General features: G+C 35.8%; 1 protein-coding gene across 1 annotated transcript in view; it reads left to right on the forward strand.

Annotated features, from left to right (window-relative positions):
- The window catches only part of ARFGAP3 (ADP-ribosylation factor GTPase activating protein 3), a 33264-nt gene that overhangs the window by 7701 nt on the left and 3017 nt on the right, over positions 1-22546 (forward strand). The window contains exons 6-15 of the mRNA XM_010002985.1: positions 1-47; positions 450-506; positions 2235-2281; positions 4434-4579; positions 8068-8193; positions 9765-9881; positions 13309-13446; positions 14564-14687; positions 15685-15775; positions 19348-19469. Of these exons, the coding sequence (XP_010001287.1) occupies positions 1-47; positions 450-506; positions 2235-2281; positions 4434-4579; positions 8068-8193; positions 9765-9881; positions 13309-13446; positions 14564-14687; positions 15685-15775; positions 19348-19469 (1015 nt within the window). The remainder of the gene's footprint in view (positions 48-449; positions 507-2234; positions 2282-4433; positions 4580-8067; positions 8194-9764; positions 9882-13308; positions 13447-14563; positions 14688-15684; positions 15776-19347; positions 19470-22546) is intronic.

Here is a 22546-nt window from a genome sequence, read left to right on the forward strand (position 1 = left end):
TTCCCTACAGCAGAAAGCTTCAGAAAATATTCCAGAGTGCTATGAAGGTATGGCTGACTCTTTGTTAACAATAAGCTGGATTTTTCTGGTAGCCTCTTTGTTTAGGGTCTTTTTACCCTACTTTAATAGTCAAATAACCTAACTATGCTAACAATGCAGGAATTTTGGAGAGGAAGGATTTCTTAGGAAAGTTATGGTAGAATTTGTAGGAATTGCTGTTCCTTTTATAATGCTTAGTAGAAATCCAAATTAAAATTTTATTCAAAAGACTTCAGATGAATCTTTGCATGCCTGCTGGTCTTTCAGTAACTGGTAAAGCTGTCATAGAAATAACACATTGTGCTGTTTGTGTCAAACAGCACCCTGAGTACAGTGAGTTGTGTTTTGGTATTTTAAGCATTCTAAAGAGCCTTCTGATATTTTTACCCTTGTTATTCATTATGTTCCAGGACCAGAACGTGGACCAAGCGTTGATTGCCTTAGTACATCACCAAAAGCTGCATTAGGTAATGATTGTAAAGAGAAGAAGATAACAGCCAGTTTTGTGTACTTAAATATTTAATTGGCACAGAGAATGTATGACTGGGAAGAGATGTGGAGTCCTTAGTCTTGTATCAGTGTACATGAGTTAGTTGAAACATCTGAATTTATATCATAACTTCTTCTTTTAAACAGTCTACAGCTTCTAAGAAATTAATTTCAGTCAGGGTTTTTCTGGTTTTATGTAAGAAGTTATCTTAGCCAACATGATGAATTTAAATGCTACAGGTATTGCACCTAATGAAGGTGACTATTAATGTTTTACACTTCCTGCTAGACTACTTGAAGTTCTGCATTTAAAGTACACAGGTAAAATAGAGCATTGTGCTGTGATTAATGGCGTGTTTCTTATGTTAATCAAAAACATCTTACATGGATACAATGTCTTTCTATCTAGAGCTTCTTCTCCCTTTTCAGAAATCTGAACATAAAAACAGGCTGGAAAAATCTTATATTTGTAGTACAGTATCTTCAGTATCAAGAGTCTTAATTTGCTTAACATTGAAGAGTATATCATACTATAAGTAGGTTAAAAAAAAGTTAAGGAAGTAGAACAGAATAAAATACACCAGGGATTTATAATTTGGAGGATCTTTCTGCAGAAGCAGGTTTCCAAGAATAGAGTATTGATTCTCTCAGCAGGACAGAGGTAGTAAAGAAGTGGTGGTTAGGACTAACTCAGTACTTCAGGAAGTTATGGTATATGTTGACTTGGTTGGGTTTTGGTTTGGTTTTTTGTTGTTTATTGTGGGGTTTTTTGAGAGCTGGAAAAATAGTTTATGTAACACACTTCCTGATTTTCTCAGTTGTATCTTTAGCACATATTCTCAGAAAATGAGCTTTTCTTGTTTGTTTTGAATCTCGTGAGTTCTGTCTTATGTGAAGAATTTCCAACTGGATTTCAGTTTTTCTGTATGTTAGGTGTTGTTAATTGAAAACGTTTCATTGTGGAAGATGTAACATGGCTCAGGGTGGCTGTCAGGATGCCTCACAGGATGTAGTGAGTCCTACTAGAGTCTCATTAAAAAAATCAAGCTTAGGAGTTGTGTCAGACTTTATGCAGAGCAGAATGTAGGTCCATCTCTGTGTTTTCAAGATTTAATGCATAGCATTAAGGCTGAAACTTTCAAGCTTGATGTATAAAGCTGGATTCCCAATACTGTATTTAGACAATTGAGCAAAGCTGCTAAAGCTAGAGATAGAGTATGTTCTGACCTCTGATAATTCTTGTGATTTTGTTTATGATGATTCAAGCATGTTTTACCTGTGTCACTGATGGATTTAAACACAGCAAACACCTTTCTATTCAGGAAACAATTCATCTTGGAAATGGTACAGAATTGGGTGACCCTCTAGTCTGATTGATAATAGCAAGCCCCACATACTTTTTCTGTTTACTAGCAGGTATTTACAAATGAAAACTGAGCTGTGATATTATTCCTATCATGTGTTTGCAAGAGGTACCATATCCTCAGTTACGGGCAATTTCCCACGCTAACTTGGAGATATTCACAGCTCTGTTCCCTGTAACTGTCAGTTTAGCATCTCAGTCTCCTATTGTAGGAATGGTAACACTTCAAGGCATTCAAATAAATGCCCCAAACTATTTTGAGGCTGATATTCTGGAAATTATCTTCTGCAGTTCTGGAAAGCATGGATTTGTATGTTAAGTAATGTACATTTAATCCTTGCAGAGAACACCACCTTCATAAAAAAGAAGCCAAATCAAGCTAAGAAGGGGGTAAGTATATATAAAATTATATTTTAGCTGTATTACAGATCTATGGAAATACGTAGGTTGCAATATGGAGATGTGTCATGTAAGTTAGTACTAAGCAGTACTTGATTGGTAAACAATTTATGAAACTAAAATTGAAATTAAAACCATTTCTATATCAAAACAGCCAATGCTCTGGTTGAAAATAGACTATTAAGGTGAATTTGCTGAACAGGTTACTGTTATTATGTAGTAAAGTGCTTCAGATCTGTGGGTTGTTTTCTTACCTCAGATAAATTCTGTTTGTATGTATATATCTCACAACTGTCTTTCACATGTATACTTGCGTGTCATGTTCTTTGTGCTGTCTGAACCTGAACAGCAGGTGATCTTTTTTAAAAAATTAGTAAAATAAAAATGTCAAAGCATATATTGATGTCAGGATCTGTATTCAAGGTCTCTTTTGTTCTTTTCACAATGCCTGTCTCTACAACTTCACTGATGCCCTGTAACCTTTCTTCTCACACACTGATGCTGGGTTGTGGGCCTTCTTCAGACTTTCACTTAAGTTAGCTGGCGCTGACATATTTTTGTAGCAAATGCTGAAAACATAGGGAGTTCCAGCAGCACTTTTGAGTGGCTAAATATGCATGTGTGATGTAATCTGTCAATACAAGCTGAGTTTGAGACATTAAGATCTGTATTTCTAGAGCAGTCCTCATCTACCATACTGCAGTACAGTATTTGGTTGTATTTATAGAGAATTTGCAGCTACATGTTATCAAATCAAGATAACATCAAGATAGTTTACAGACTTGTTTCTAGATGGGGTCTTAGCACTTTCTTAGGCATCTGGTCTCTGTAAAGAAGGCATGATGAGCATTGAGTATCTCAGAATGATAGTTTCAGGAACCTAAAAACTGCATAAGACAGCACTAGAGAACTCAAGTTAGCTAGGAAAAGCGAGGTTTTGAATATGTGATTCTTGGGGCTCAAGAAAATAGCCCTAATATTAGGCTATTAGGGTGACAATATGTTACAGGGAATCACTTTTATTAAGTCTGAGCTATCTATCGTATGGCAAAAGATCTTGAAGGTTTACTGGAGCAGATGAATTTAGATTGAAACTTTTTCTTTCTTGCTGCCACTAGAGGGCCCTAGCACGCAAGAGGAATTTCTTTGAAGTGGTACATTCAGGTATTTTTCCTTACAGTGAGAATAAAATCGGGTTCACAGATGCACATACTGTTTGTGAACTGTAGTGTCAGAGCTTCTACATGAAGACTTTAAAGCATTGAAAGGCTAAGATAAATGTATTGTGAAAATTTATTTGCTGCAGATGAGGAGTTAAACACACAAGAGACTTAAGAACAGCAATTTCAGTGCTGTGCCACTGTCTGAATCAGCCTAATTGTATCTCTTTATATTTGTAATATTAAGCTTTTAAAAAAATCTTTACTAATCAGAATGAAAGAATATGTATCCCTGTATTGAAGTCATAAGAACTAGAAAGAGCTATTTTACAAGAACGAGTGCAAAACTAGAACTTCTCAAGTGATGTGTTTATCTAAAAACAATTTACAATGCTTTGTCACATGCAAAGGCTAATCATATGGAACACTTATATATTGCTCTCCTACCATAAATCAGTAAATACTTATGCAAATGTTTGTTAAAATATTAATAAATCAATGCTTAATCTTAAGATAACACACTACCACTGGCAAGTGAGAACTAATGCAAGAATCTTTGCCACTTCTAAATATACATTGTGAACTAAGTGAATGAGCACCAAATGGTTCCATTGCAAGAAATTTTATTACATTATTCCTATGCAGCAAGATAATTATTAAGAAACTAAAGTTGTGCTATATGTTGTAATATTTTTTGAACATGCAAACCTCCAAACAATTAAAACTAGAATAGTTTCATCACCCTGTGATGGGTGACTGCAGAGCTAACTAAATTTGTAAGGGTTAGTAGAAGCAGCATGTAGAGGGTCAGAAAATGGGGAAAAAAAAAGAATTGTGGTCCAAATTTTCATTGTTGTTTGCATATATCCCCAAACTGAATGTAGTATTTGCTGTTCATTTCAAAGTTGATTATTGAGTCAGTTGAGGTGGTTGTCTCAGTTATAATGTTGGGGCTTTTCTTTTTTGTTTTTCAATAAATCAAGCTCGGTGCCAAAAAAGGTGGTTTGGGAGCACAAAAAGTGAGCATCCAAAACTTTAATGAGATTCAAAAACAAGCACAAGCTGTAAATAAAATGAAGGAACAAGACAATCTTCACAGCAGTAAGAAAACTGAGAAGGAAGAGCCACTGTAAGTATGAATTTATATATATAGAATTGTAAACCATTAATCCTAATTTCATGTTAATGAAGTAATTGTCAATGTTTTAAATGCTACCAGAGATTGCATGCAAATAAAACTTCAGTTGTTGCTTTAAAAAAAAAAAAAAAAAAAAAAAAAAAAAAAAAAGACTCCAAATGTGAATGAGGTGGGCTAAACAGTATTTCTCCTGTTGCCCTTTTTTTGCCATTAATTAAGTATATGTTTCTACAGTTGATCTACTGTATTTACTGTAGAAATAGCCCTATGCTATTTTAAAAAATAATCTCTGTTATTTAACAAAGAAAACAAGAAGACATTCTACTGATACATATGAATAAAACATGAAATAAATCTAAATCTAAGTATTACCACAGAATACTCTTGCCTCTTGCACTTTCTTTACCCCGTGCTACTTACCTATTTTATCTTATTTTGGTGTAGTGAATTGAATGCTATTTAAAACAGTCTTTGTAAGACCATGGTGAACTTAAATAAAGCTGAATATTTTTGTACTTATTGGGTAAGAATTTCTATGCTGAAGGCAGGGGGTAGTTTATGGCTAGAATTGTCTGCTTAAGTTTCAGCTGCTTTATTCTGCAGCTGCCTTCATTTTCACCAAAATTCTTCAAATATTTTTGTCTGAGGCCCTGAAACTGTTAGTCCATCTTAATAAATAGTCAGCCCTAAAGCACAGATGTTCTTTATTCCTTCCTCTACATTTATCTGCTACATGTTTTTAATTTTTTATGTTTTATTAGTTGTAATAAAAATTAGGCTATTACAAAGTTGATTAGTGTAGACTTTTACTATTGTAAATCTTAACATACACTCATAAATGCTGAGATGTCTAATTTTTATAACCCATTGAGAAATTTTCTGAGTTCTATCATAGTTCAAAGATCACTTGGAGCTCACGGTACCAAGCTCTACAGTCTGTAATCCCCCTGCTCCTTTTGCTCACTTTTATGTATCCTCTGCAGAAATGCAAGTATTGTGTACATCTAAAATTTTAATCACAAGGGCTTAATTAATTTTTCCTGATGTATGTTTACCACAAAGTCGTGTTTCTCAGTGTTTGCCAAAAACTACCAGTAGAAAAACTCAGGGATCAGACTACTAAGTAACTAGTAAAATTATTATTTGAAGTTATTTATTTTTCTTTAATGATACTGTCTTTAATGATGTAATTCAATTTGGAAGAAACTCCCAAGAAGTGCTCCATTTTTAATTTCAATTTATGGATCTAGTCTCAGTAGAGGCAAAATAACTGTATTTCCCTTGAGATGAACTTTTTGGACTTTTTAACTGTAGATGGCACTATGTACCAAAACTGAAGAAGGACAAATACTTTTAAAATGCTTTTGCTCCCACCTAGTTTGTGTAACGGTTTTAATTATAGAAGCTTGAGTAATGAGGTTTAGTAAATTCAGTCAATATGGCTTTGTTACTTGGTGGCAATGGACATGATGCTTTTGTAGTCTAGTGCTTTGAAGGAGAAAGAGTCCTGAGACTGAAAATGGGATTTTATAATTGGTACACAGTTTCCTTTTGTTTCTGTGGTGCACTGGCAAGAGAACAGATAACTGGAGTGACTTAAAAAAAAAAAAAATCAGTATCCCTATTTGTTCTGATGAACAGCAAATAAGATTTTTGATGTTCATAAAGCAGATTTAATAAGAAAGGCTGCTGGTCTTACTACTTAAAGTGCTAGGTAGATTTTATCAGTAGCATTTTCCAAGCATTTTGAATTTTTGAGAACATTTTCCATTTTCTGTGTAAGAGTTGGTCCTAAACTGTAAGAATTTATTTAAAACTGTGCTGAATGTACTCTGTGCTTTGAAGATATTTTCTTCTGATCTTATTGGTTTCAAAAGTCGTTCCACAAATGCATCCTATTTGTATTTGACTTTTATTTTTATGAGCATCTAAATGTAAGATGCAGTGATCTTGTAGTTCTGGCTTCTCTGAAAACCCCAATCGAAGGATACATAATCATGACGTGGCTCCCCTGCTTTTTTAAATGCCTCATCAGTGGAGGAGTGATGTCCTACTCCTTATAGCAGGCTGGCACCTACATCCCTTGTCTGTGAAGGAAGAAGACCAGAGGTGGTGCCCTTTGCATTCAAACAGGCTCAGCGATACAACTCTTGTCTTGCAGGAGGTGCACTAACCAGCAGGGCATCTTTGCCCCTAACTTTGGTAGGGGCATCTTGTACTCTTGGTTAAAGTTAAACCAATATGCATGGAACCAGAAGAAAATCAAGCTGGAAAGAGCCTGTTTCAATGATCAAATAGTTAGGAGACATGCTGAGAGAAATTACTCCTTGGTCAAAAACTTGTTTTCTTTTCATTCAAACTTTTTTCCTTTTCATTCCTGCTTCTTCACAAAATGGATGGAAAGTTATAAAGGTTTTCATACTTAAATACTTCATTTCCACTTGCAGCAGGATGTCCACCACCAGCAGCCTAAATCTCATTTACCTTTCTTCTGGTAATGTTCATTTGTACTTTATGCCAGTCACAATGTATTGATTAAAATACGGCTGCATTGGTCACTAAAATTAAAATTTGTATCCCTTTTAACCTAACAAATTAAATTTAATCAGTGTTTCTGCAAGTCTGTAATCAAGCTTAAAAAACCTCTGTCTCTGCTATACTGGTAATACTGGAAAGTAGTTAAGATTGTTTTGAGGTATAGGAAGGTAATAGCATCTCATAAAGACAGTTTACTGTATCTGAACTGTAAGGATTCTTCAGATGACAAAATGTGTTGCCAGCTGTGCAGAAAATGCTAACTTTTGGATGTGTAGAGTTTCTCTAATACAGAATATATTCAATTTGGGGAGTACAAAGACTCTCCCCTCCCCTGAGAGGCCAGTCACCTGAGACCACTTTTTTGTGCAAAGGAAAGGGCAGCATCTATAAAGAGGTGTGGTCTACCTCTAGCACTTGTCTTGAGAGTGAATATATATATAGCAAGAGTTAAAACCACTAGGAGCATGAAGGGGGGTGGAGGGAGGGAGACATATCAGGGCCAAGCTGTGCATTAGGGGAAAACATTACTAATACTGTATCATGAATGCCACAGTACCATAGTCTGTCAGGCCGAGATAATTTTTGCAGTTACGTGGTATCGCATAGAATAAGGGTGGTGGAAAAAAGACTTTTTCAGGTTCACGTAGTGGTGATGCCAAATTGTGTGCTGAACTTTAGCAGTAGTAGGTTTCATGTTCATTTTGAAAAAGACTGCCAGCTCATATGCAGACTGGGGTACTTTTTAGACAGTCTGCTCCACTGGCTTCCTCTCATCCTTATAGTTGGCATTGATTCTGATTAAGAATTAATATTTTCAGTAAACACAGAACATAGAAAATACAGTGCTACAGTATATATTGTTAATGATCTACCTGTATTGTTGGGTTGGGTGTTCAGTGTAGTGTTTCACAGTTGTATGTTAACTGTATGTTTTGTCCTAGCGTATCCTCTTTACGGCTGGCCTACAGAGATCTTGATATTAAAATGAAAGAAGAAAAGTTAAATCTATCTGGTAAGAAAAAAGATGAATTGGACAGACTTGGCATGGGATTTGGGAGCAACAGAAGGTATGTCAAGTTTTATAATCTGTATTTAAACTACTTTGTGACTTTATGCAGTTATCCTTCATTTTACTTAGGAAGTGAAAAAAAGATACTAAGGTGTTTTATAGAAACTTAATATAATAAATTAATCTAGTATTTTTCAGGAGGAGGGGGCAGGATTGCTTCTGATAGATTTAAGTTCTAACCTGCCAGACAGGTATTAACCTAAATTGTTGGATGTCTGTAGGGTGTTTGACGCCATTAGCTGACTGTAAGAAAGGTAGTCAGGATGGTTTCAGGGAATGGTACTGTTGTGGTTTGTGCCTAACACTCAACCCCGTGGCCTCACTCAAATTCCATCCCCCTCCCCCTCAACACAAACTCTGGGATGGGGAGGACAAAGCTCAACTAGAAGCTCATGGGTCAAGACAAAGGACAAGGAGAGATCTTCACCAATTACAGTCCTGGGCAAAACAGACTCAACTTGGGGAAAAAATAATAATAAATTTCACACTAATCACACCCCCAGGACACAGACACACCAAGAGCAGGGCTTGCAGATGTTACCCCACCCCTCCCTTCTTCCCAGGCCCCAATCCCTTGGTTCCCGGTTTCTCTCCCTCCTTCCCCCCAGCAGCACAGGGGGACAGGGGATGGGGTTTGGAGTCACTTCACAGGCTGGGGGTTCCTGCTGCTCCTGCCTCCTCAGGAAGAAGGATTCCTTACAGTCCTGCCCTGCTTCCCCACGGGGTCCCTCCCATGGCACAGAGGCCTCCACCAACCTCTCCTTCCTGAGTCCTTCCCACCAGGTCCGGAGCTGCTCCAGCCTGGGCTTCCCACAGAGTCACGGGGGCTTCGGGAAAAGCCACCTCCCCTGGCCCGGGGGCTTCCACAGCTGAGCAATCAGAGCCCACTGGCAGCAAATCCTCTGGCCACCACATCCAAGTCCCCTGGCCAAGTTCCCCCCTCCTGGCGCCTTCAGGGAATGTCCCACCACGTTCCTCCATGAGTGCAGGGGCACAGCTGCCATCTCGCCATGGGCTGCAGGGAAACTTCTGCTCAGGCACCTTCTTCCCCTTCTTCCTCACCAGCCACCAGCACTGATCTCCTTCCCCAGCACAGCTCTTCCTCCAGCTGCTCCCTCTGCTCAGTTCTCAGAACTCTTATCTCAGTTCTTTAGTATGTTAATCACCGAGGGGCATCTATTGTCCCTCGAATGGCTCCTTGGCTGGTTTTGGAGCAGGGGGAATTTCTGGGCTCTTACCAGAGCCACCCCTTTGGCCCTTCACCCACCACCAAAAAAACACCAACCCAAACCAGCACAGGTACCAACTTTAATCTGTCGTTTTCAAGCCAAAACTAAAAATGTAATATTGCTGTATTTTTCAGCTCTTGGAATTGTGTGTGTACTCAGAATTCCTATTTCTACTGCAGAGTGCTACAGTTGAGTTTTCCAGGGCTCCTTTCTTCTTAAATGTTGGTATAGCTTGGCCTTTATCAGCAAGCTTCAGAAACTAGATTTGAGCTTTCTTTTATTTCTTTTTAGGATGTGAGCTTTGTAATTTTTTTACATTCTTATTTTTTTCTATCCCCAGTGGCATTTCTCACTCAGTCACCTCAGATATGCAAACAATAGAGCAGGAAACACCTGCAGTTGCAAAGCCGAAGAAAAAGTATACTGATGATCTAGAAGAATCATATTTCTCTTCAAGGTGATGTATAAGCTTTTTGTTTTCAGTGGGGATAGAAGTATATGCAAATCACTTATTTAAATATACACAATATGTTTGGAACTTAAGAACAAAACAAGACAATTGAACATGTCTACACACCTATCATAGTTTCTGGGAACATCTAAGTTGACCTTTTGTATTTGTAGAGGAAGAGTTACTTTTTCTCTACTTTCACTTGCCATATAAGCTTTTATTTGCTGTATAGTGAATCCACTGAATTTTTCAGCAGAATGACTTGTGGTTGTGGTTTGTTTATTTGTTTTCATATTGTCTTAAACTTTCAATTGAAAGTCAAACAACTATTGAAGTCTGATACTAGGTACACTACAGTTGCATCAGTCTTTTAACTGGCCTTATGCCAAATGCAAAACCTTAAATTTTTTTAAGGTATTGTGTGTTGGATGTATAGTGTAGATGTCTACAGTCTTATTTGATAAAAACTCTGTCATAAAAGTCATGTATTTGAACATAAAATGTAAGCAAAAAACACCTGACAATTTTTCATCAGATTATAAATGCAGTGCAAATTATAAAATACTGCTCTTGGGAGGGAGAAGAAAAATAATTAGTCCTACAATACTAATTGCAATGAAACAGCTGTTACTGGACTGATAAATAAAATCAGGTGTTGCTTTTATAAACTGCCTTTATTGGATTGGTGTCACAGAAACATGAAGAATTGTACTTAATTACTTGTAGACAGGGAAATACAAACACACAGGCTTTGGTGTCATTACTTTGTAGTGTAATCACTAGTGGCAGAAATGCAAATGTGGTACCAAGTAAACTGGCAGCAGTCTAATAAATACGTGTCATTTCAGTGCTTCTCTGTTTGTTCCTTGAAAATAACTGTTACTGTTCTCAAATTCTTCATAAGCCTACTAGCAGGCAAAGGATAAATTATGGAAGAGGCTTTTTAATGTGTTTTGGTTCAATAATTAGAAGATTAATTGTAACCTAGCTGTTCCCAGCTCTTGGTCTTTGTTTTAGCAGTAGCAGAATCTAATTGGAGTTGGTAATCAGATTCATCCTCTTTATAGAAAGTATAAAGTCAGATTGTTGGACTTGGTAAGGTTTGTAAGATGGTTATTATCCTTTGTTCCAAGCTTTGACTTTGAAATAGTAATTTTAATAGCATCTTATTATATGGCCAAAAGCAAAATAATCATGCTGGATATTTGAGTGCTGATAAATATCTGTAAATTAAGCAAGCTAGAAGTCTAAAGGTTTAGATATATAATTGAAAATTATATATTATTATAACGGAAAATCCATGGATTTTTATTTTTCTTTTTGTTACAATTAATAAAATATTAACATAATGATGTAAAGTTTTATTTTCTATTATATGCAATTTTTCTTTCTACTTCTATTCCTCTCTGCACTCCCCTGAATACTGAAGAGCTATTTTGCAAGGTTATGAAAATGTGAGAGGGAAGGATGGAGGAAATAAATCACTATTCAAGTCAGCTCTTGTAGCCCCTGCTCCCTCCTGTGGTTTTGATGGTTACTGTGAGATTGGATAGCTTCATATAAATATAAACACCTTGTTTGTTATTACACATCCACATGGAATTTTTTTAAGATTATTGTGGCTTCTTCATTAGATGGGCAGGAATAACAGCATTGCTTCCTTGCAGGTTGTGCTCTGTGCTTCTAGTCTGCTACTGTAAGAACATATGACATAGAAACTGAGATGACAGGCCAGATGAAAATTACCATGGTTGTAGGAAAGCATGTACTGCCTTGCCATATTTCTAAGTGATGTAAGGGAGAGGGGCAGCTGAATGAAGTAATTTGGAACACCAACTGCTTTCTGATGCTGTACCACTGATGTCTGGGAGTTTCTGCCTTCCCTCTATTTATTTTACATGTGCCATTGCACTGAAAGCAACCAAAGCTCCCATGAACAGTGAAAGACTGAACTGGTGTAGTGATGTGCCCCATACAGTTCATTCTGTGATTTTTCCTTTCTTTTCAACTTGTATCTATGACTCTTCCTTTGGATTTTCCATCTGAATCCAAAAGATGGAGGGGGTAAAAAGCCTTATTTATTGGGAAAAATTACCTTCAAGAATCTCCTGAGTGTAATACCCCTCTTTGTGGGGTGAGTGAGATTGCAGAGATTAAGATTGCATAGCAGTGAGTCATTTTCACTCAGAGCACTAAATATACTTTCCTTTGTGAGGAGAGCTTTTTGTGGAAGTTTATTTCAGATCTATCTCTGATATTTTCCATGTGTAGTGGTGGGAGACTATTCATAACACAAGCATGGAGAATATATTTTATTTTTTTTAAGGAGTGCTTTTCACAAAACACAGTCACAGACTTTAATATCCCGTGCTTGTTTTACTGAATAATTCCATTCTGCTAGCCTCCTGTCATCTTGATCATCTTCCTATCCTGGTCATATCCAAGCTTTAAGAAAGCTTATTTAACCACAAAGGGAAATGCTTAATCTTTGGCATCTTAATAGGTGTTGATTTTGGTGGCGTTTTTTAAAGTATTTTTCGTGTATGTTTAGATACGTCTACATAATCAAAGCAGAAAAGGTCAAGATTGTGTACCACCAGAATTGACAAACATGCTTAATTTTTTCCACTCTTCATTCTGTTTTTGTTTTCCCTGCAGTTTTGATATGCAAGAGAAGATTGTCTTATTCAAGCCTCACTTTTAAGAAATATGTTCTTTAGCATTTTTTTAATAAAACATGTAAAAAAACCCAAAGGTACTTAATACTTGTATTTTATAAAAGGTACAGAATCAGACAGAAGGGCTTTCCTTACTGTTCTGAACTGTGTTTTTTGATGCCCCAGAAAATGGGAGCAGATTCCCTGCTGGCATAGCTTACAGACTAACTCTTACAGCAGTGTGAGGTTAGCCACCATCAGCCCCTTTGTTAAGAAATTTTGCCCCATGTGGAAGCACAGCACAATCATATTCCATGGGTTAGGTGCTCTTGGATCTCTGGGGTGTTTGAAGTTGCTTGAAAGTTGTGGTGGCCTTTCATAGTTGATGTGTTAGCCTGGAGTGTCAAGAGCACCAGGCCTTTCTGAGCAGACTGTTTTGTAGGGTCCTCTTGCTCACAGGGTCCATCCTGCTCTTAAACCAGCTGGGTATCTTGGCAATGTTCTTCCCAGTGTTTTGCCTGACACTAAAGATGATGTCATACTTGGAAGTAATGAGAACTTTGCTGCTTTTCAGTCCAATATGTATGTTGAAAACCAAAAATCTATTTGATTTAACTTTACAAAGCTTCTAAGCAGTATTATAACATACAGATTATTCACTGACAACTATCATGGTACTGAAAACTTGCTTGCTAGTGAACAGTTATAGCAGTATTTATCTAACAATATAAGGTTCCCACTTTTCCAAAACTTACATTTTTCTTTATTTGTTTTAGGTACTATGATTCTTCAGATTTGAGGAGCAGCACTTTCTCTAAATGGGACGACAATTCAGATTCTTTCTGGAAGAAAGAAAATAATAGTAGAGATACTGATCTAATGTTAACTTCAAAAAGTACAGGATTTTCAGACAGGTATACCAAGAAAGCCTAACTGATTTTTGCACAGAAAGCCAAAGCTTGTTAATATGATTTGAGTCCTGGTCATAATAGTGAGATTTTTTTTCAACCTAGAAATTGACCATCACTTTCATCAGCAGCCAAAGGACTTCCTGACTAATTTCTTTTGTGAGCTGAATTTCCTGTTTTCATGTTAAGCACTTTTCTGCTTTGCTCAGTGCTGTGCAGTGTATTTACTGGAGATAATTTTCAAAGCGTTTCAGTGAAAACAAAAGTAGACAAAAGATGTGGAGAGAAACTCAAATATTTGCACTGTTCTTACGGCATACTTGCTTTGTTTATTGCCTAGTGAACCAAAGAGAACCCAGTTACCAAATGAGTGAAGCTGTGTAGGGTGCTCAGCTTTCAGGATGAAGGTATTGAAGATACTTGCAAACAGCAGGTCTAATTGTTGGAATGATAAAAAATGAATATATTTCTTCTTTGACTGTATTTTATCATAGTAATCAAGGTGAAGATGCAAGAATATGGGCTTTTGTGTGCTCAGTTGGTGTTTTCTGTTTCTGTTCTTACTTAAATCTGCATTTTTCATTTACTTGAAATGCATTCATTAAAATGCAGTTTGTGCACTAAAGTACAACTTCTTTTTCTTAACACAAGCATGTTACTTGTCCATGAAAGAGTGAACCAGTAATGCATATTACAAAAATAGGGGTTTGTGTCCATAACACTATTACTTCCTTATTTGAGTACATTTGCTTTAAAAAAAAACAACAAAGGCAAGTGTTGAATATGTATGTTTGAGGAGGAAGGCAGTGACAGCTCAAACCATGTTGAACCTTCTCATGCTATTGCATTTAAATCTGAATTTCACTGACACAGTGATTTGGGTTTTTTGAAGTGTTGTAGAAATATTATTCCCATGTTGATATAACCCAACTTGCTTTTTAAATGAATTCTGAAAATAAGGATACAAGACTGAATGAATTTAAAACACAAACGTTCAACATCTTGTAAAACTGAAATTTTATTTCAGTAATTAAAGATGATGGTGCTTCTTGTTTTATTTATTGCATTTTGCCTTGATGGATGTAAAAGTGATGCTCACTAACTCAGTTTGTTTTTCTTTTAGGCCTGCATCTCGTCGTAAGCCTGAATACGAACCACCTTTAAACACAGATGAAGCACAAAAAAAATTTGGCAATGTAAAAGCAATTTCATCAGATATGTTCTTTGGAAGGCAAGATCAGGCTGATGTGAGTAGAAAGCAGTGATAAATGTTTTTGAATGTTAGAATATTCTTTTACTATAAAAAAGAAAATAAAGAGCCAAAATTGGTAGAATGAGGAAGCTTATAGAATTATGTCCATTCGAATATTTTTTTGATAGAAATGTGCAAGTCTCTGGTAACTCTGATAGTTCAGTATTTAATTTTAAGGAGTTACAGCTGCAAGTAAATCCTTACCTCAAACATCATTCTTCTCTGATAGAAGTTGCACACTACAATTCACAAGTCTTTATTTTTGAAAGAATCAGCCTGGTGCTGGGTAAAGCCTCACTTCCTGTGTTCCAAACACCCCAGCTGATGTCAGCAAACAGCTGTTAAAACTGCTGCCCCCCTTGTATTTGCACGGAAATATTATTACTATTGTAAGGCTAACCAATCAGATAAATTGTTCAATAAATTACATGTAATTTAATAAGCCTAGAAATATAAACAGAGATGAATAATATGTGTTAGAATTGAGGGATCATTTTTTAAAAATCAATTTTAAAGGAAAAATTAACAATGCAAAGAGTAATACAAAAATATAATAATAAATGTATTGCCATTCCCAGGGAACTCAGAAAAAGCATCATGTGATTAGAAGGGTTAACATGGTGATAACTGCAGTGCTTTTTACTTATCCTACCCAACCACTCAATTTCATGTTCTTTAGTTGTTTTTCAGCCATTTTAGGGTAGATAACACACTGAGTAGGCTTCTTGGTGTTGCAATGATAAATGTCACCCTCTACTCAACCCAGAAATGAGTTGAGGTGATGACAAACTCAAAACCATGTGAGGTAAAACTCTGAAGTGGGAACAACTTCCAGATGGTCAACTTCAGCTGGATTTGTATGTTCTAAAACTGGATCTATAGTCTCATGAATTATCTGATATGACCTCAAAAGATGACAGCATACTGTTATAACAATATATATATATGTTAATATATGTTAATATAACTTTTTCTTCTCAATTGTTTTCCAGTATGAAGCAAGGGCTCGACTAGAAAGACTTTCTGGGAGCACTTCTATAAGTTCAGCTGACCTCTTTGAAGATCAGAGAAGACAATCAACAGGTACATATGGAACAGAGTGAGAAACTGTATGGAGTGTTGAATAATTTCCTGTACTCTGCTTCTAGTCACACTGTGAGCTAGCTGTGTTATTTGCAAGAAATGTGCAAAGTGCAGTATGCACTGGTAGGTCAAACAAGCTTAACAGGTGTAATAATTTTTTAAAATATTGTCTTAAATTTCCAGTTCTGTATTTCCAGTTAAGTTCAATATTTTATACTGGGTTTTTTTAAATGTGGTTTGTTGCAAATAATAGACTAACTATATTGTAAATAATTTTATCAAAGGAAAATGTTAATATTTTGTTATAAAAACAAACGAGGTAACACCTAAATTGACTATCAGGTAGTGTTTTTTATAAGTTACCCTAAGTAACTTGTATATTTATATACATGAAAATAACTGCCATAATAATACTGAATCTAAGAAGAATCTCTAACAAAATGTTAGTGGCCTTGAAATTCCTGTGTTACCTGTTACAGGGCATATCCATTCATCAGGCTTCTAACATTGGTCTTGCCAAATTATTAAGGAAGCTTTTCAGTTGGTTTGTTTGTATAAAAGGTTTGTTGGAACACCTTACATTAGAGAGCAGAGCTTATCAAATTAGAAAGGAAGAAGTATTAGATAATCTCAAAAGTAGGCCCTTAGGCTATTGAAAATGTCTCATGTCTTTTTTCCAGCATCCTTTTTGTATAGTTTAATAATGTGAAATAGAAAAGGTAGGAAATACTGGAACATTTTATTGACTTGATCAGTTGGGTTTAGTTCCTTAACTTGTGAAGAAATGGGAAAAAAATAAAACTATTGAAGAACTTGAAATCTGTTAGTAAAGCTATAAATAGTCTGGAAAGGCAAACAGTATGCAGCATCTGATTTTACTTTGGAGAAGTTGGAGGAAAAAAATAACATGTGACTGGGTTATTTTGATCCCCTGAAAGCAAGTTTTGAATACACTGGCTAGCAGAGAAAGAACTCCTGTTACCAGTTACTTAAGCTGGATTTTAGTACAGTAAGCAAAAAAATTAAAATTGTGGGTAGGAGACATAAAGCAGAAATTGCAGTAACTTCCTTTAGTTGCTTGAAAAAGAATTTGCAACATGGTGTCATACTTGTCCTTAAAAAAGATGTGGAGAGCATAGGCAAAGAAATTGTTTCTTTCTGAATTTGTAACCAATATTTTCAGTAATATCTGGGAATGTGATAACAAATATTACTCTATCTATCATGGAACTTTCTTCATCCTTTTTCTTTCAATTCTCCTGCATATAAATTGTTTTATGATTGAATTAATATATATGGGGCTTTTACACAGTAATGAACAAGGGAATGAACTAGGAAAAGATAAATATAAGTTAAATATGGGGCAGATTGTGTGATGTGACATATGTGTGCACACTCCAATACACACATGTAATATAAATGTGCTTTCCTATGTACTCATGAGAAATTCTCACCATATTCTGAGTCAGGGTACTTACAGGCAATTACAAAACATTTACTACATGTACATGGATTGTGTACACACGATTATTCTCATAATTGACCACTTAGAAGGGTTCTTGGAGTTGAGGGGGAACTTACTGTGAGAGTGACAGAGCCCTGGAACAGGCTGCCCAGAGAGGTTGTGGAGTCTCCTTCACTGGAGACTTTCAAGACCTGTCTGGATGAGTTCCTGTGTGATCCGTCCTAGGTGTTCCTGCTCTGGCAGGGGCTTGGACTAGATGATCTTTCAAGGTCCGTTCCAACCCCTAAGATTCTGTCATTCTGTGAATGCAGAGATTCCTCATAATGGGATGAAAAATACCCACCTGTGACTCAAGGTTAATTACTCTCTGTGTCTGGCATGTAACACAACAGTAAATTTAAAGTTATATTATGAAGACTGAAATTCTGCTAAATGCTGTGGGTTGCTAACTGCTTGAAAATAAAAGTGAGGAAAAAATACATTGGGAATTATTAGTTTCTGTATTATAAATTCACACTATATTTGATATACAGAATCTTCCTTTCCTGCTTGTTTTTCTATTACACCCCCTAGCCCAAAGACTATCTTTTGTTAGAGGCCTTTACATTTTGCTGCACTTGATAGCTTGTCTGGTCTTGAATTAATGCCAAAACCATCATTAGTTGCATAAAATAAAGGTAATGAGGAGACGCAAGGCTGGCAACAAAAGTGCTGCTGAAATTCTGGGGTCCTTGCCAGAATAAAATGTCCTTTGGAGCTAGAGTTGTTTTTGTCAGCATTGCTGAGATTTTAGGGTAGAACAATTTTGGGATGCTTGCTTTTGTACAGAATGCTGTCAGAACTATTTACCAAAAACACAGGACTGCAAGAAAGCACTTTTAGTTTGCACTGTTTCAGACCTGTTGCTTATGAAAAATGTAATGTCAGGTGACCAACTTGTAGATGCTGATTTTGAAAGAAATCTCAAGAAAAGGAGTTGCTTTCCTGTTTCATTTGTGAGAAATTTTTCAGAAAACCATACCCAAGCAGAAAAACATGAGAAAATTGATGTGGTTGAGAAGTGGTTAGTGATTTTCTCAGGTTATTTATATCTGCAAATTTTATTTTTGTCACTCTGTGACTTTAATAACATAAAATGCCGAAGCATTTGATAAGCGGAACTGATCATAAGGAAGCAAAAAATAAAAGCTCAGAAATAGGGCTCTCAATGACAGTGAATTCTTGAAAACAATCTATAAATAAGTGTGCCCATGCATTGTAGAGACAGTTGTATAGAATGGAGTGGGAAGCTCTGTGACTATGCAATCCACCATTATGAAGCAGCTACTTAGCTTAGAAATCAGATTATCTACAGTAATGTCTTTTGCAGACTGCTCATGAGGCAGGTGCCTTTAATTTCCCATGGAAAGAGGAGCTGCAAGTTCTCTCTCTTCCTCATCAACTGCTGTTCAAAAATAAAAGAAGTGGAAAAGAAAGGTCTTGCAGTGCTAGCAGTGCCCTGCACAGAGCTACTTTCAAGTGGAGTTAGAGCTGTGCAGGTGTGGAGTCTGCAGCTGGATGAGTTTGTCCAAGGTTCTGTAACTGCTCACAAGTCACCACTTGTGTCCTGACTGGTAGCAGTTGGCTATGTGTCTAAATTCAGACTAAAAATGGTAGTTTCTGTTTTGAAAACAGTGTGGTTTGGGATGCTTCCTCTCAGGAGCTTCATTTATTCCTGAGATCATAGTTTTGCATGCACACAAATAACATTCATCACTTCAGCCACCATTGAAGTGCATTCATCTTTTAATTGTAAGGTAATAGGAGCTTTAATATTAAGCTTTACTAGCAGTTTAGGATACAAGACAAATAACATTGCAGCATATGGAGAGTGCAGAATAAATCATATGTTATCCAAACATTAATTGCTCGGCTGGGAAAACAAAGTGTAGAAGATGACACTCTTGGTGGAATTACAAACAACTGGAAAAAATTAAAAGGAAGATGCATTTAAGAAATTTCAAATCTATGCCTAGTGTTTTTTACAGTATTGTACTTTGAGGGAGGAAAAAAGGGCTACTTTTAATATGAAATTCTGTTTTCTTCTGTGTGTGTGTTCTCATTTTAGGAAGCTACAACATTACAAATGTCTTGCCTTCAGCTCCCGATATAGCTCAGTTTAAACAAGGAGTGAAATCAGTGGCTGGAAAACTTTCTGTACTTGCTAATGGGGTCATGACATCTATACAGGTTAGTAAAAATATGACAATATATTAACCACCAGTTAAAGTTTTTTTTGCAGGGATTTAGTATTATGGATCCTGGTATTGAATCACCTTTAAGGAGAAAAGAATTAATTTAGTTCTGAACTTTGTACACCTCTCCTGGTAGACAGTAGATCTCTATCTTTTTAAAAACAGATCTGTAGCTGATAGCTCACCTTCCTTAGAATAACTTTTTTTATTTTTCCCTTACATAGTTTATTTCTTTTTTTACAATTGAAACAAAAATTCCACTATGGAAATTATTTGCTGTCACTTTATTTTTAAAGTAGTAATACTTCATAACTCAGAATAGAATAGAAGGGAACCTGCAGTGATCATCTAGCCCAGCTCTTGTATTGGCTCTTTAATTGACTTGACAGCACTACCTTTGATCCATGTTTGTGCACAAAATTAAGACATCCTGGTCTCAACAGTGTAAAGCTTCGTGCTCCAGTGAGTTTGCATTTCCTATATAAGGTCAGTAGGAGCTTTTGGGTGTTTGAAAATCAGCTAATTAACCTGGAGTTTAACTGTAAACTCCAGTTCTTGGAGGCACTGGTCAATTTTCTTTAAGTCTTTAAAAACTGAGCTACTATTTATTTTAACAATGTGAAAATGTTTTTGAATGTTAGAATATTCTTTTACTATAAAAAAGAAAATAAAGAGCCAAAATTGGTAGAATGAGGAAGCTTATAGAATTATGTCCATTCGAATATTTTTTTGATAGAAATGTGCAAGTCTCTGGTAACTCTGATAGTTCAGTATTTAATTTTAAGGAGTTACAGCTGCAAGTAAATCCTTACCTCAAACATCATTCTTCTCTGATAGAAGTTGCACACTACAATTCACAAGTCTTTATTTTTGAAAGAATCAGCCTGGTGCTGGGTAAAGCCTCACTTCCTGTGTTCCAAACACCCCAGCTGATGTCAGCAAACAGCTGTTAAAACTGCTGCCCCCCTTGTATTTGCACGGAAATATTATTACTATTGTAAGGCTAACCAATCAGATAAATTGTTCAATAAATTACATGTAATTTAATAAGCCTAGAAATATAAACAGAGATGAATAATATGTGTTAGAATTGAGGGATCATTTTTTAAAAATCAATTTTAAAGGAAAAATTAACAATGCAAAGAGTAATACAAAAATATAATAATAAATGTATTGCCATTCCCAGGGAACTCAGAAAAAGCATCATGTGATTAGAAGGGTTAACATGGTGATAACTGCAGTGCTTTTTACTTATCCTACCCAACCACTCAATTTCATGTTCTTTAGTTGTTTTTCAGCCATTTTAGGGTAGATAACACACTGAGTAGGCTTCTTGGTGTTGCAATGATAAATGTCACCCTCTACTCAACCCAGAAATGAGTTGAGGTGATGACAAACTCAAAACCATGTGAGGTAAAACTCTGAAGTGGGAACAACTTCCAGATGGTCAACTTCAGCTGGATTTGTATGTTCTAAAACTGGATCTATAGTCTCATGAATTATCTGATATGACCTCAAAAGATGACAGCATACTGTTATAACAATATATATATATGTTAATATATGTTAATATAACTTTTTCTTCTCAATTGTTTTCCAGTATGAAGCAAGGGCTCGACTAGAAAGACTTTCTGGGAGCACTTCTATAAGTTCAGCTGACCTCTTTGAAGATCAGAGAAGACAATCAACAGGTACATATGGAACAGAGTGAGAAACTGTATGGAGTGTTGAATAATTTCCTGTACTCTGCTTCTAGTCACACTGTGAGCTAGCTGTGTTATTTGCAAGAAATGTGCAAAGTGCAGTATGCACTGGTAGGTCAAACAAGCTTAACAGGTGTAATAATTTTTTAAAATATTGTCTTAAATTTCCAGTTCTGTATTTCCAGTTAAGTTCAATATTTTATACTGGGTTTTTTTAAATGTGGTTTGTTGCAAATAATAGACTAACTATATTGTAAATAATTTTATCAAAGGAAAATGTTAATATTTTGTTATAAAAACAAACGAGGTAACACCTAAATTGACTATCAGGTAGTGTTTTTTATAAGTTACCCTAAGTAACTTGTATATTTATATACATGAAAATAACTGCCATAATAATACTGAATCTAAGAAGAATCTCTAACAAAATGTTAGTGGCCTTGAAATTCCTGTGTTACCTGTTACAGGGCATATCCATTCATCAGGCTTCTAACATTGGTCTTGCCAAATTATTAAGGAAGCTTTTCAGTTGGTTTGTTTGTATAAAAGGTTTGTTGGAACACCTTACATTAGAGAGCAGAGCTTATCAAATTAGAAAGGAAGAAGTATTAGATAATCTCAAAAGTAGGCCCTTAGGCTATTGAAAATGTCTCATGTCTTTTTTCCAGCATCCTTTTTGTATAGTTTAATAATGTGAAATAGAAAAGGTAGGAAATACTGGAACATTTTATTGACTTGATCAGTTGGGTTTAGTTCCTTAACTTGTGAAGAAATGGGAAAAAAATAAAACTATTGAAGAACTTGAAATCTGTTAGTAAAGCTATAAATAGTCTGGAAAGGCAAACAGTATGCAGCATCTGATTTTACTTTGGAGAAGTTGGAGGAAAAAAATAACATGTGACTGGGTTATTTTGATCCCCTGAAAGCAAGTTTTGAATACACTGGCTAGCAGAGAAAGAACTCCTGTTACCAGTTACTTAAGCTGGATTTTAGTACAGTAAGCAAAAAAATTAAAATTGTGGGTAGGAGACATAAAGCAGAAATTGCAGTAACTTCCTTTAGTTGCTTGAAAAAGAATTTGCAACATGGTGTCATACTTGTCCTTAAAAAAGATGTGGAGAGCATAGGCAAAGAAATTGTTTCTTTCTGAATTTGTAACCAATATTTTCAGTAATATCTGGGAATGTGATAACAAATATTACTCTATCTATCATGGAACTTTCTTCATCCTTTTTCTTTCAATTCTCCTGCATATAAATTGTTTTATGATTGAATTAATATATATGGGGCTTTTACACAGTAATGAACAAGGGAATGAACTAGGAAAAGATAAATATAAGTTAAATATGGGGCAGATTGTGTGATGTGA

This window comes from Chaetura pelagica, unplaced genomic scaffold, assembly GCF_000747805.2.
Source record: "Chaetura pelagica isolate M959 unplaced genomic scaffold, ChaPel_1.0 scaffold117, whole genome shotgun sequence".
NCBI classification, from domain to species: Eukaryota; Metazoa; Chordata; class Aves; order Apodiformes; family Apodidae; genus Chaetura; species Chaetura pelagica.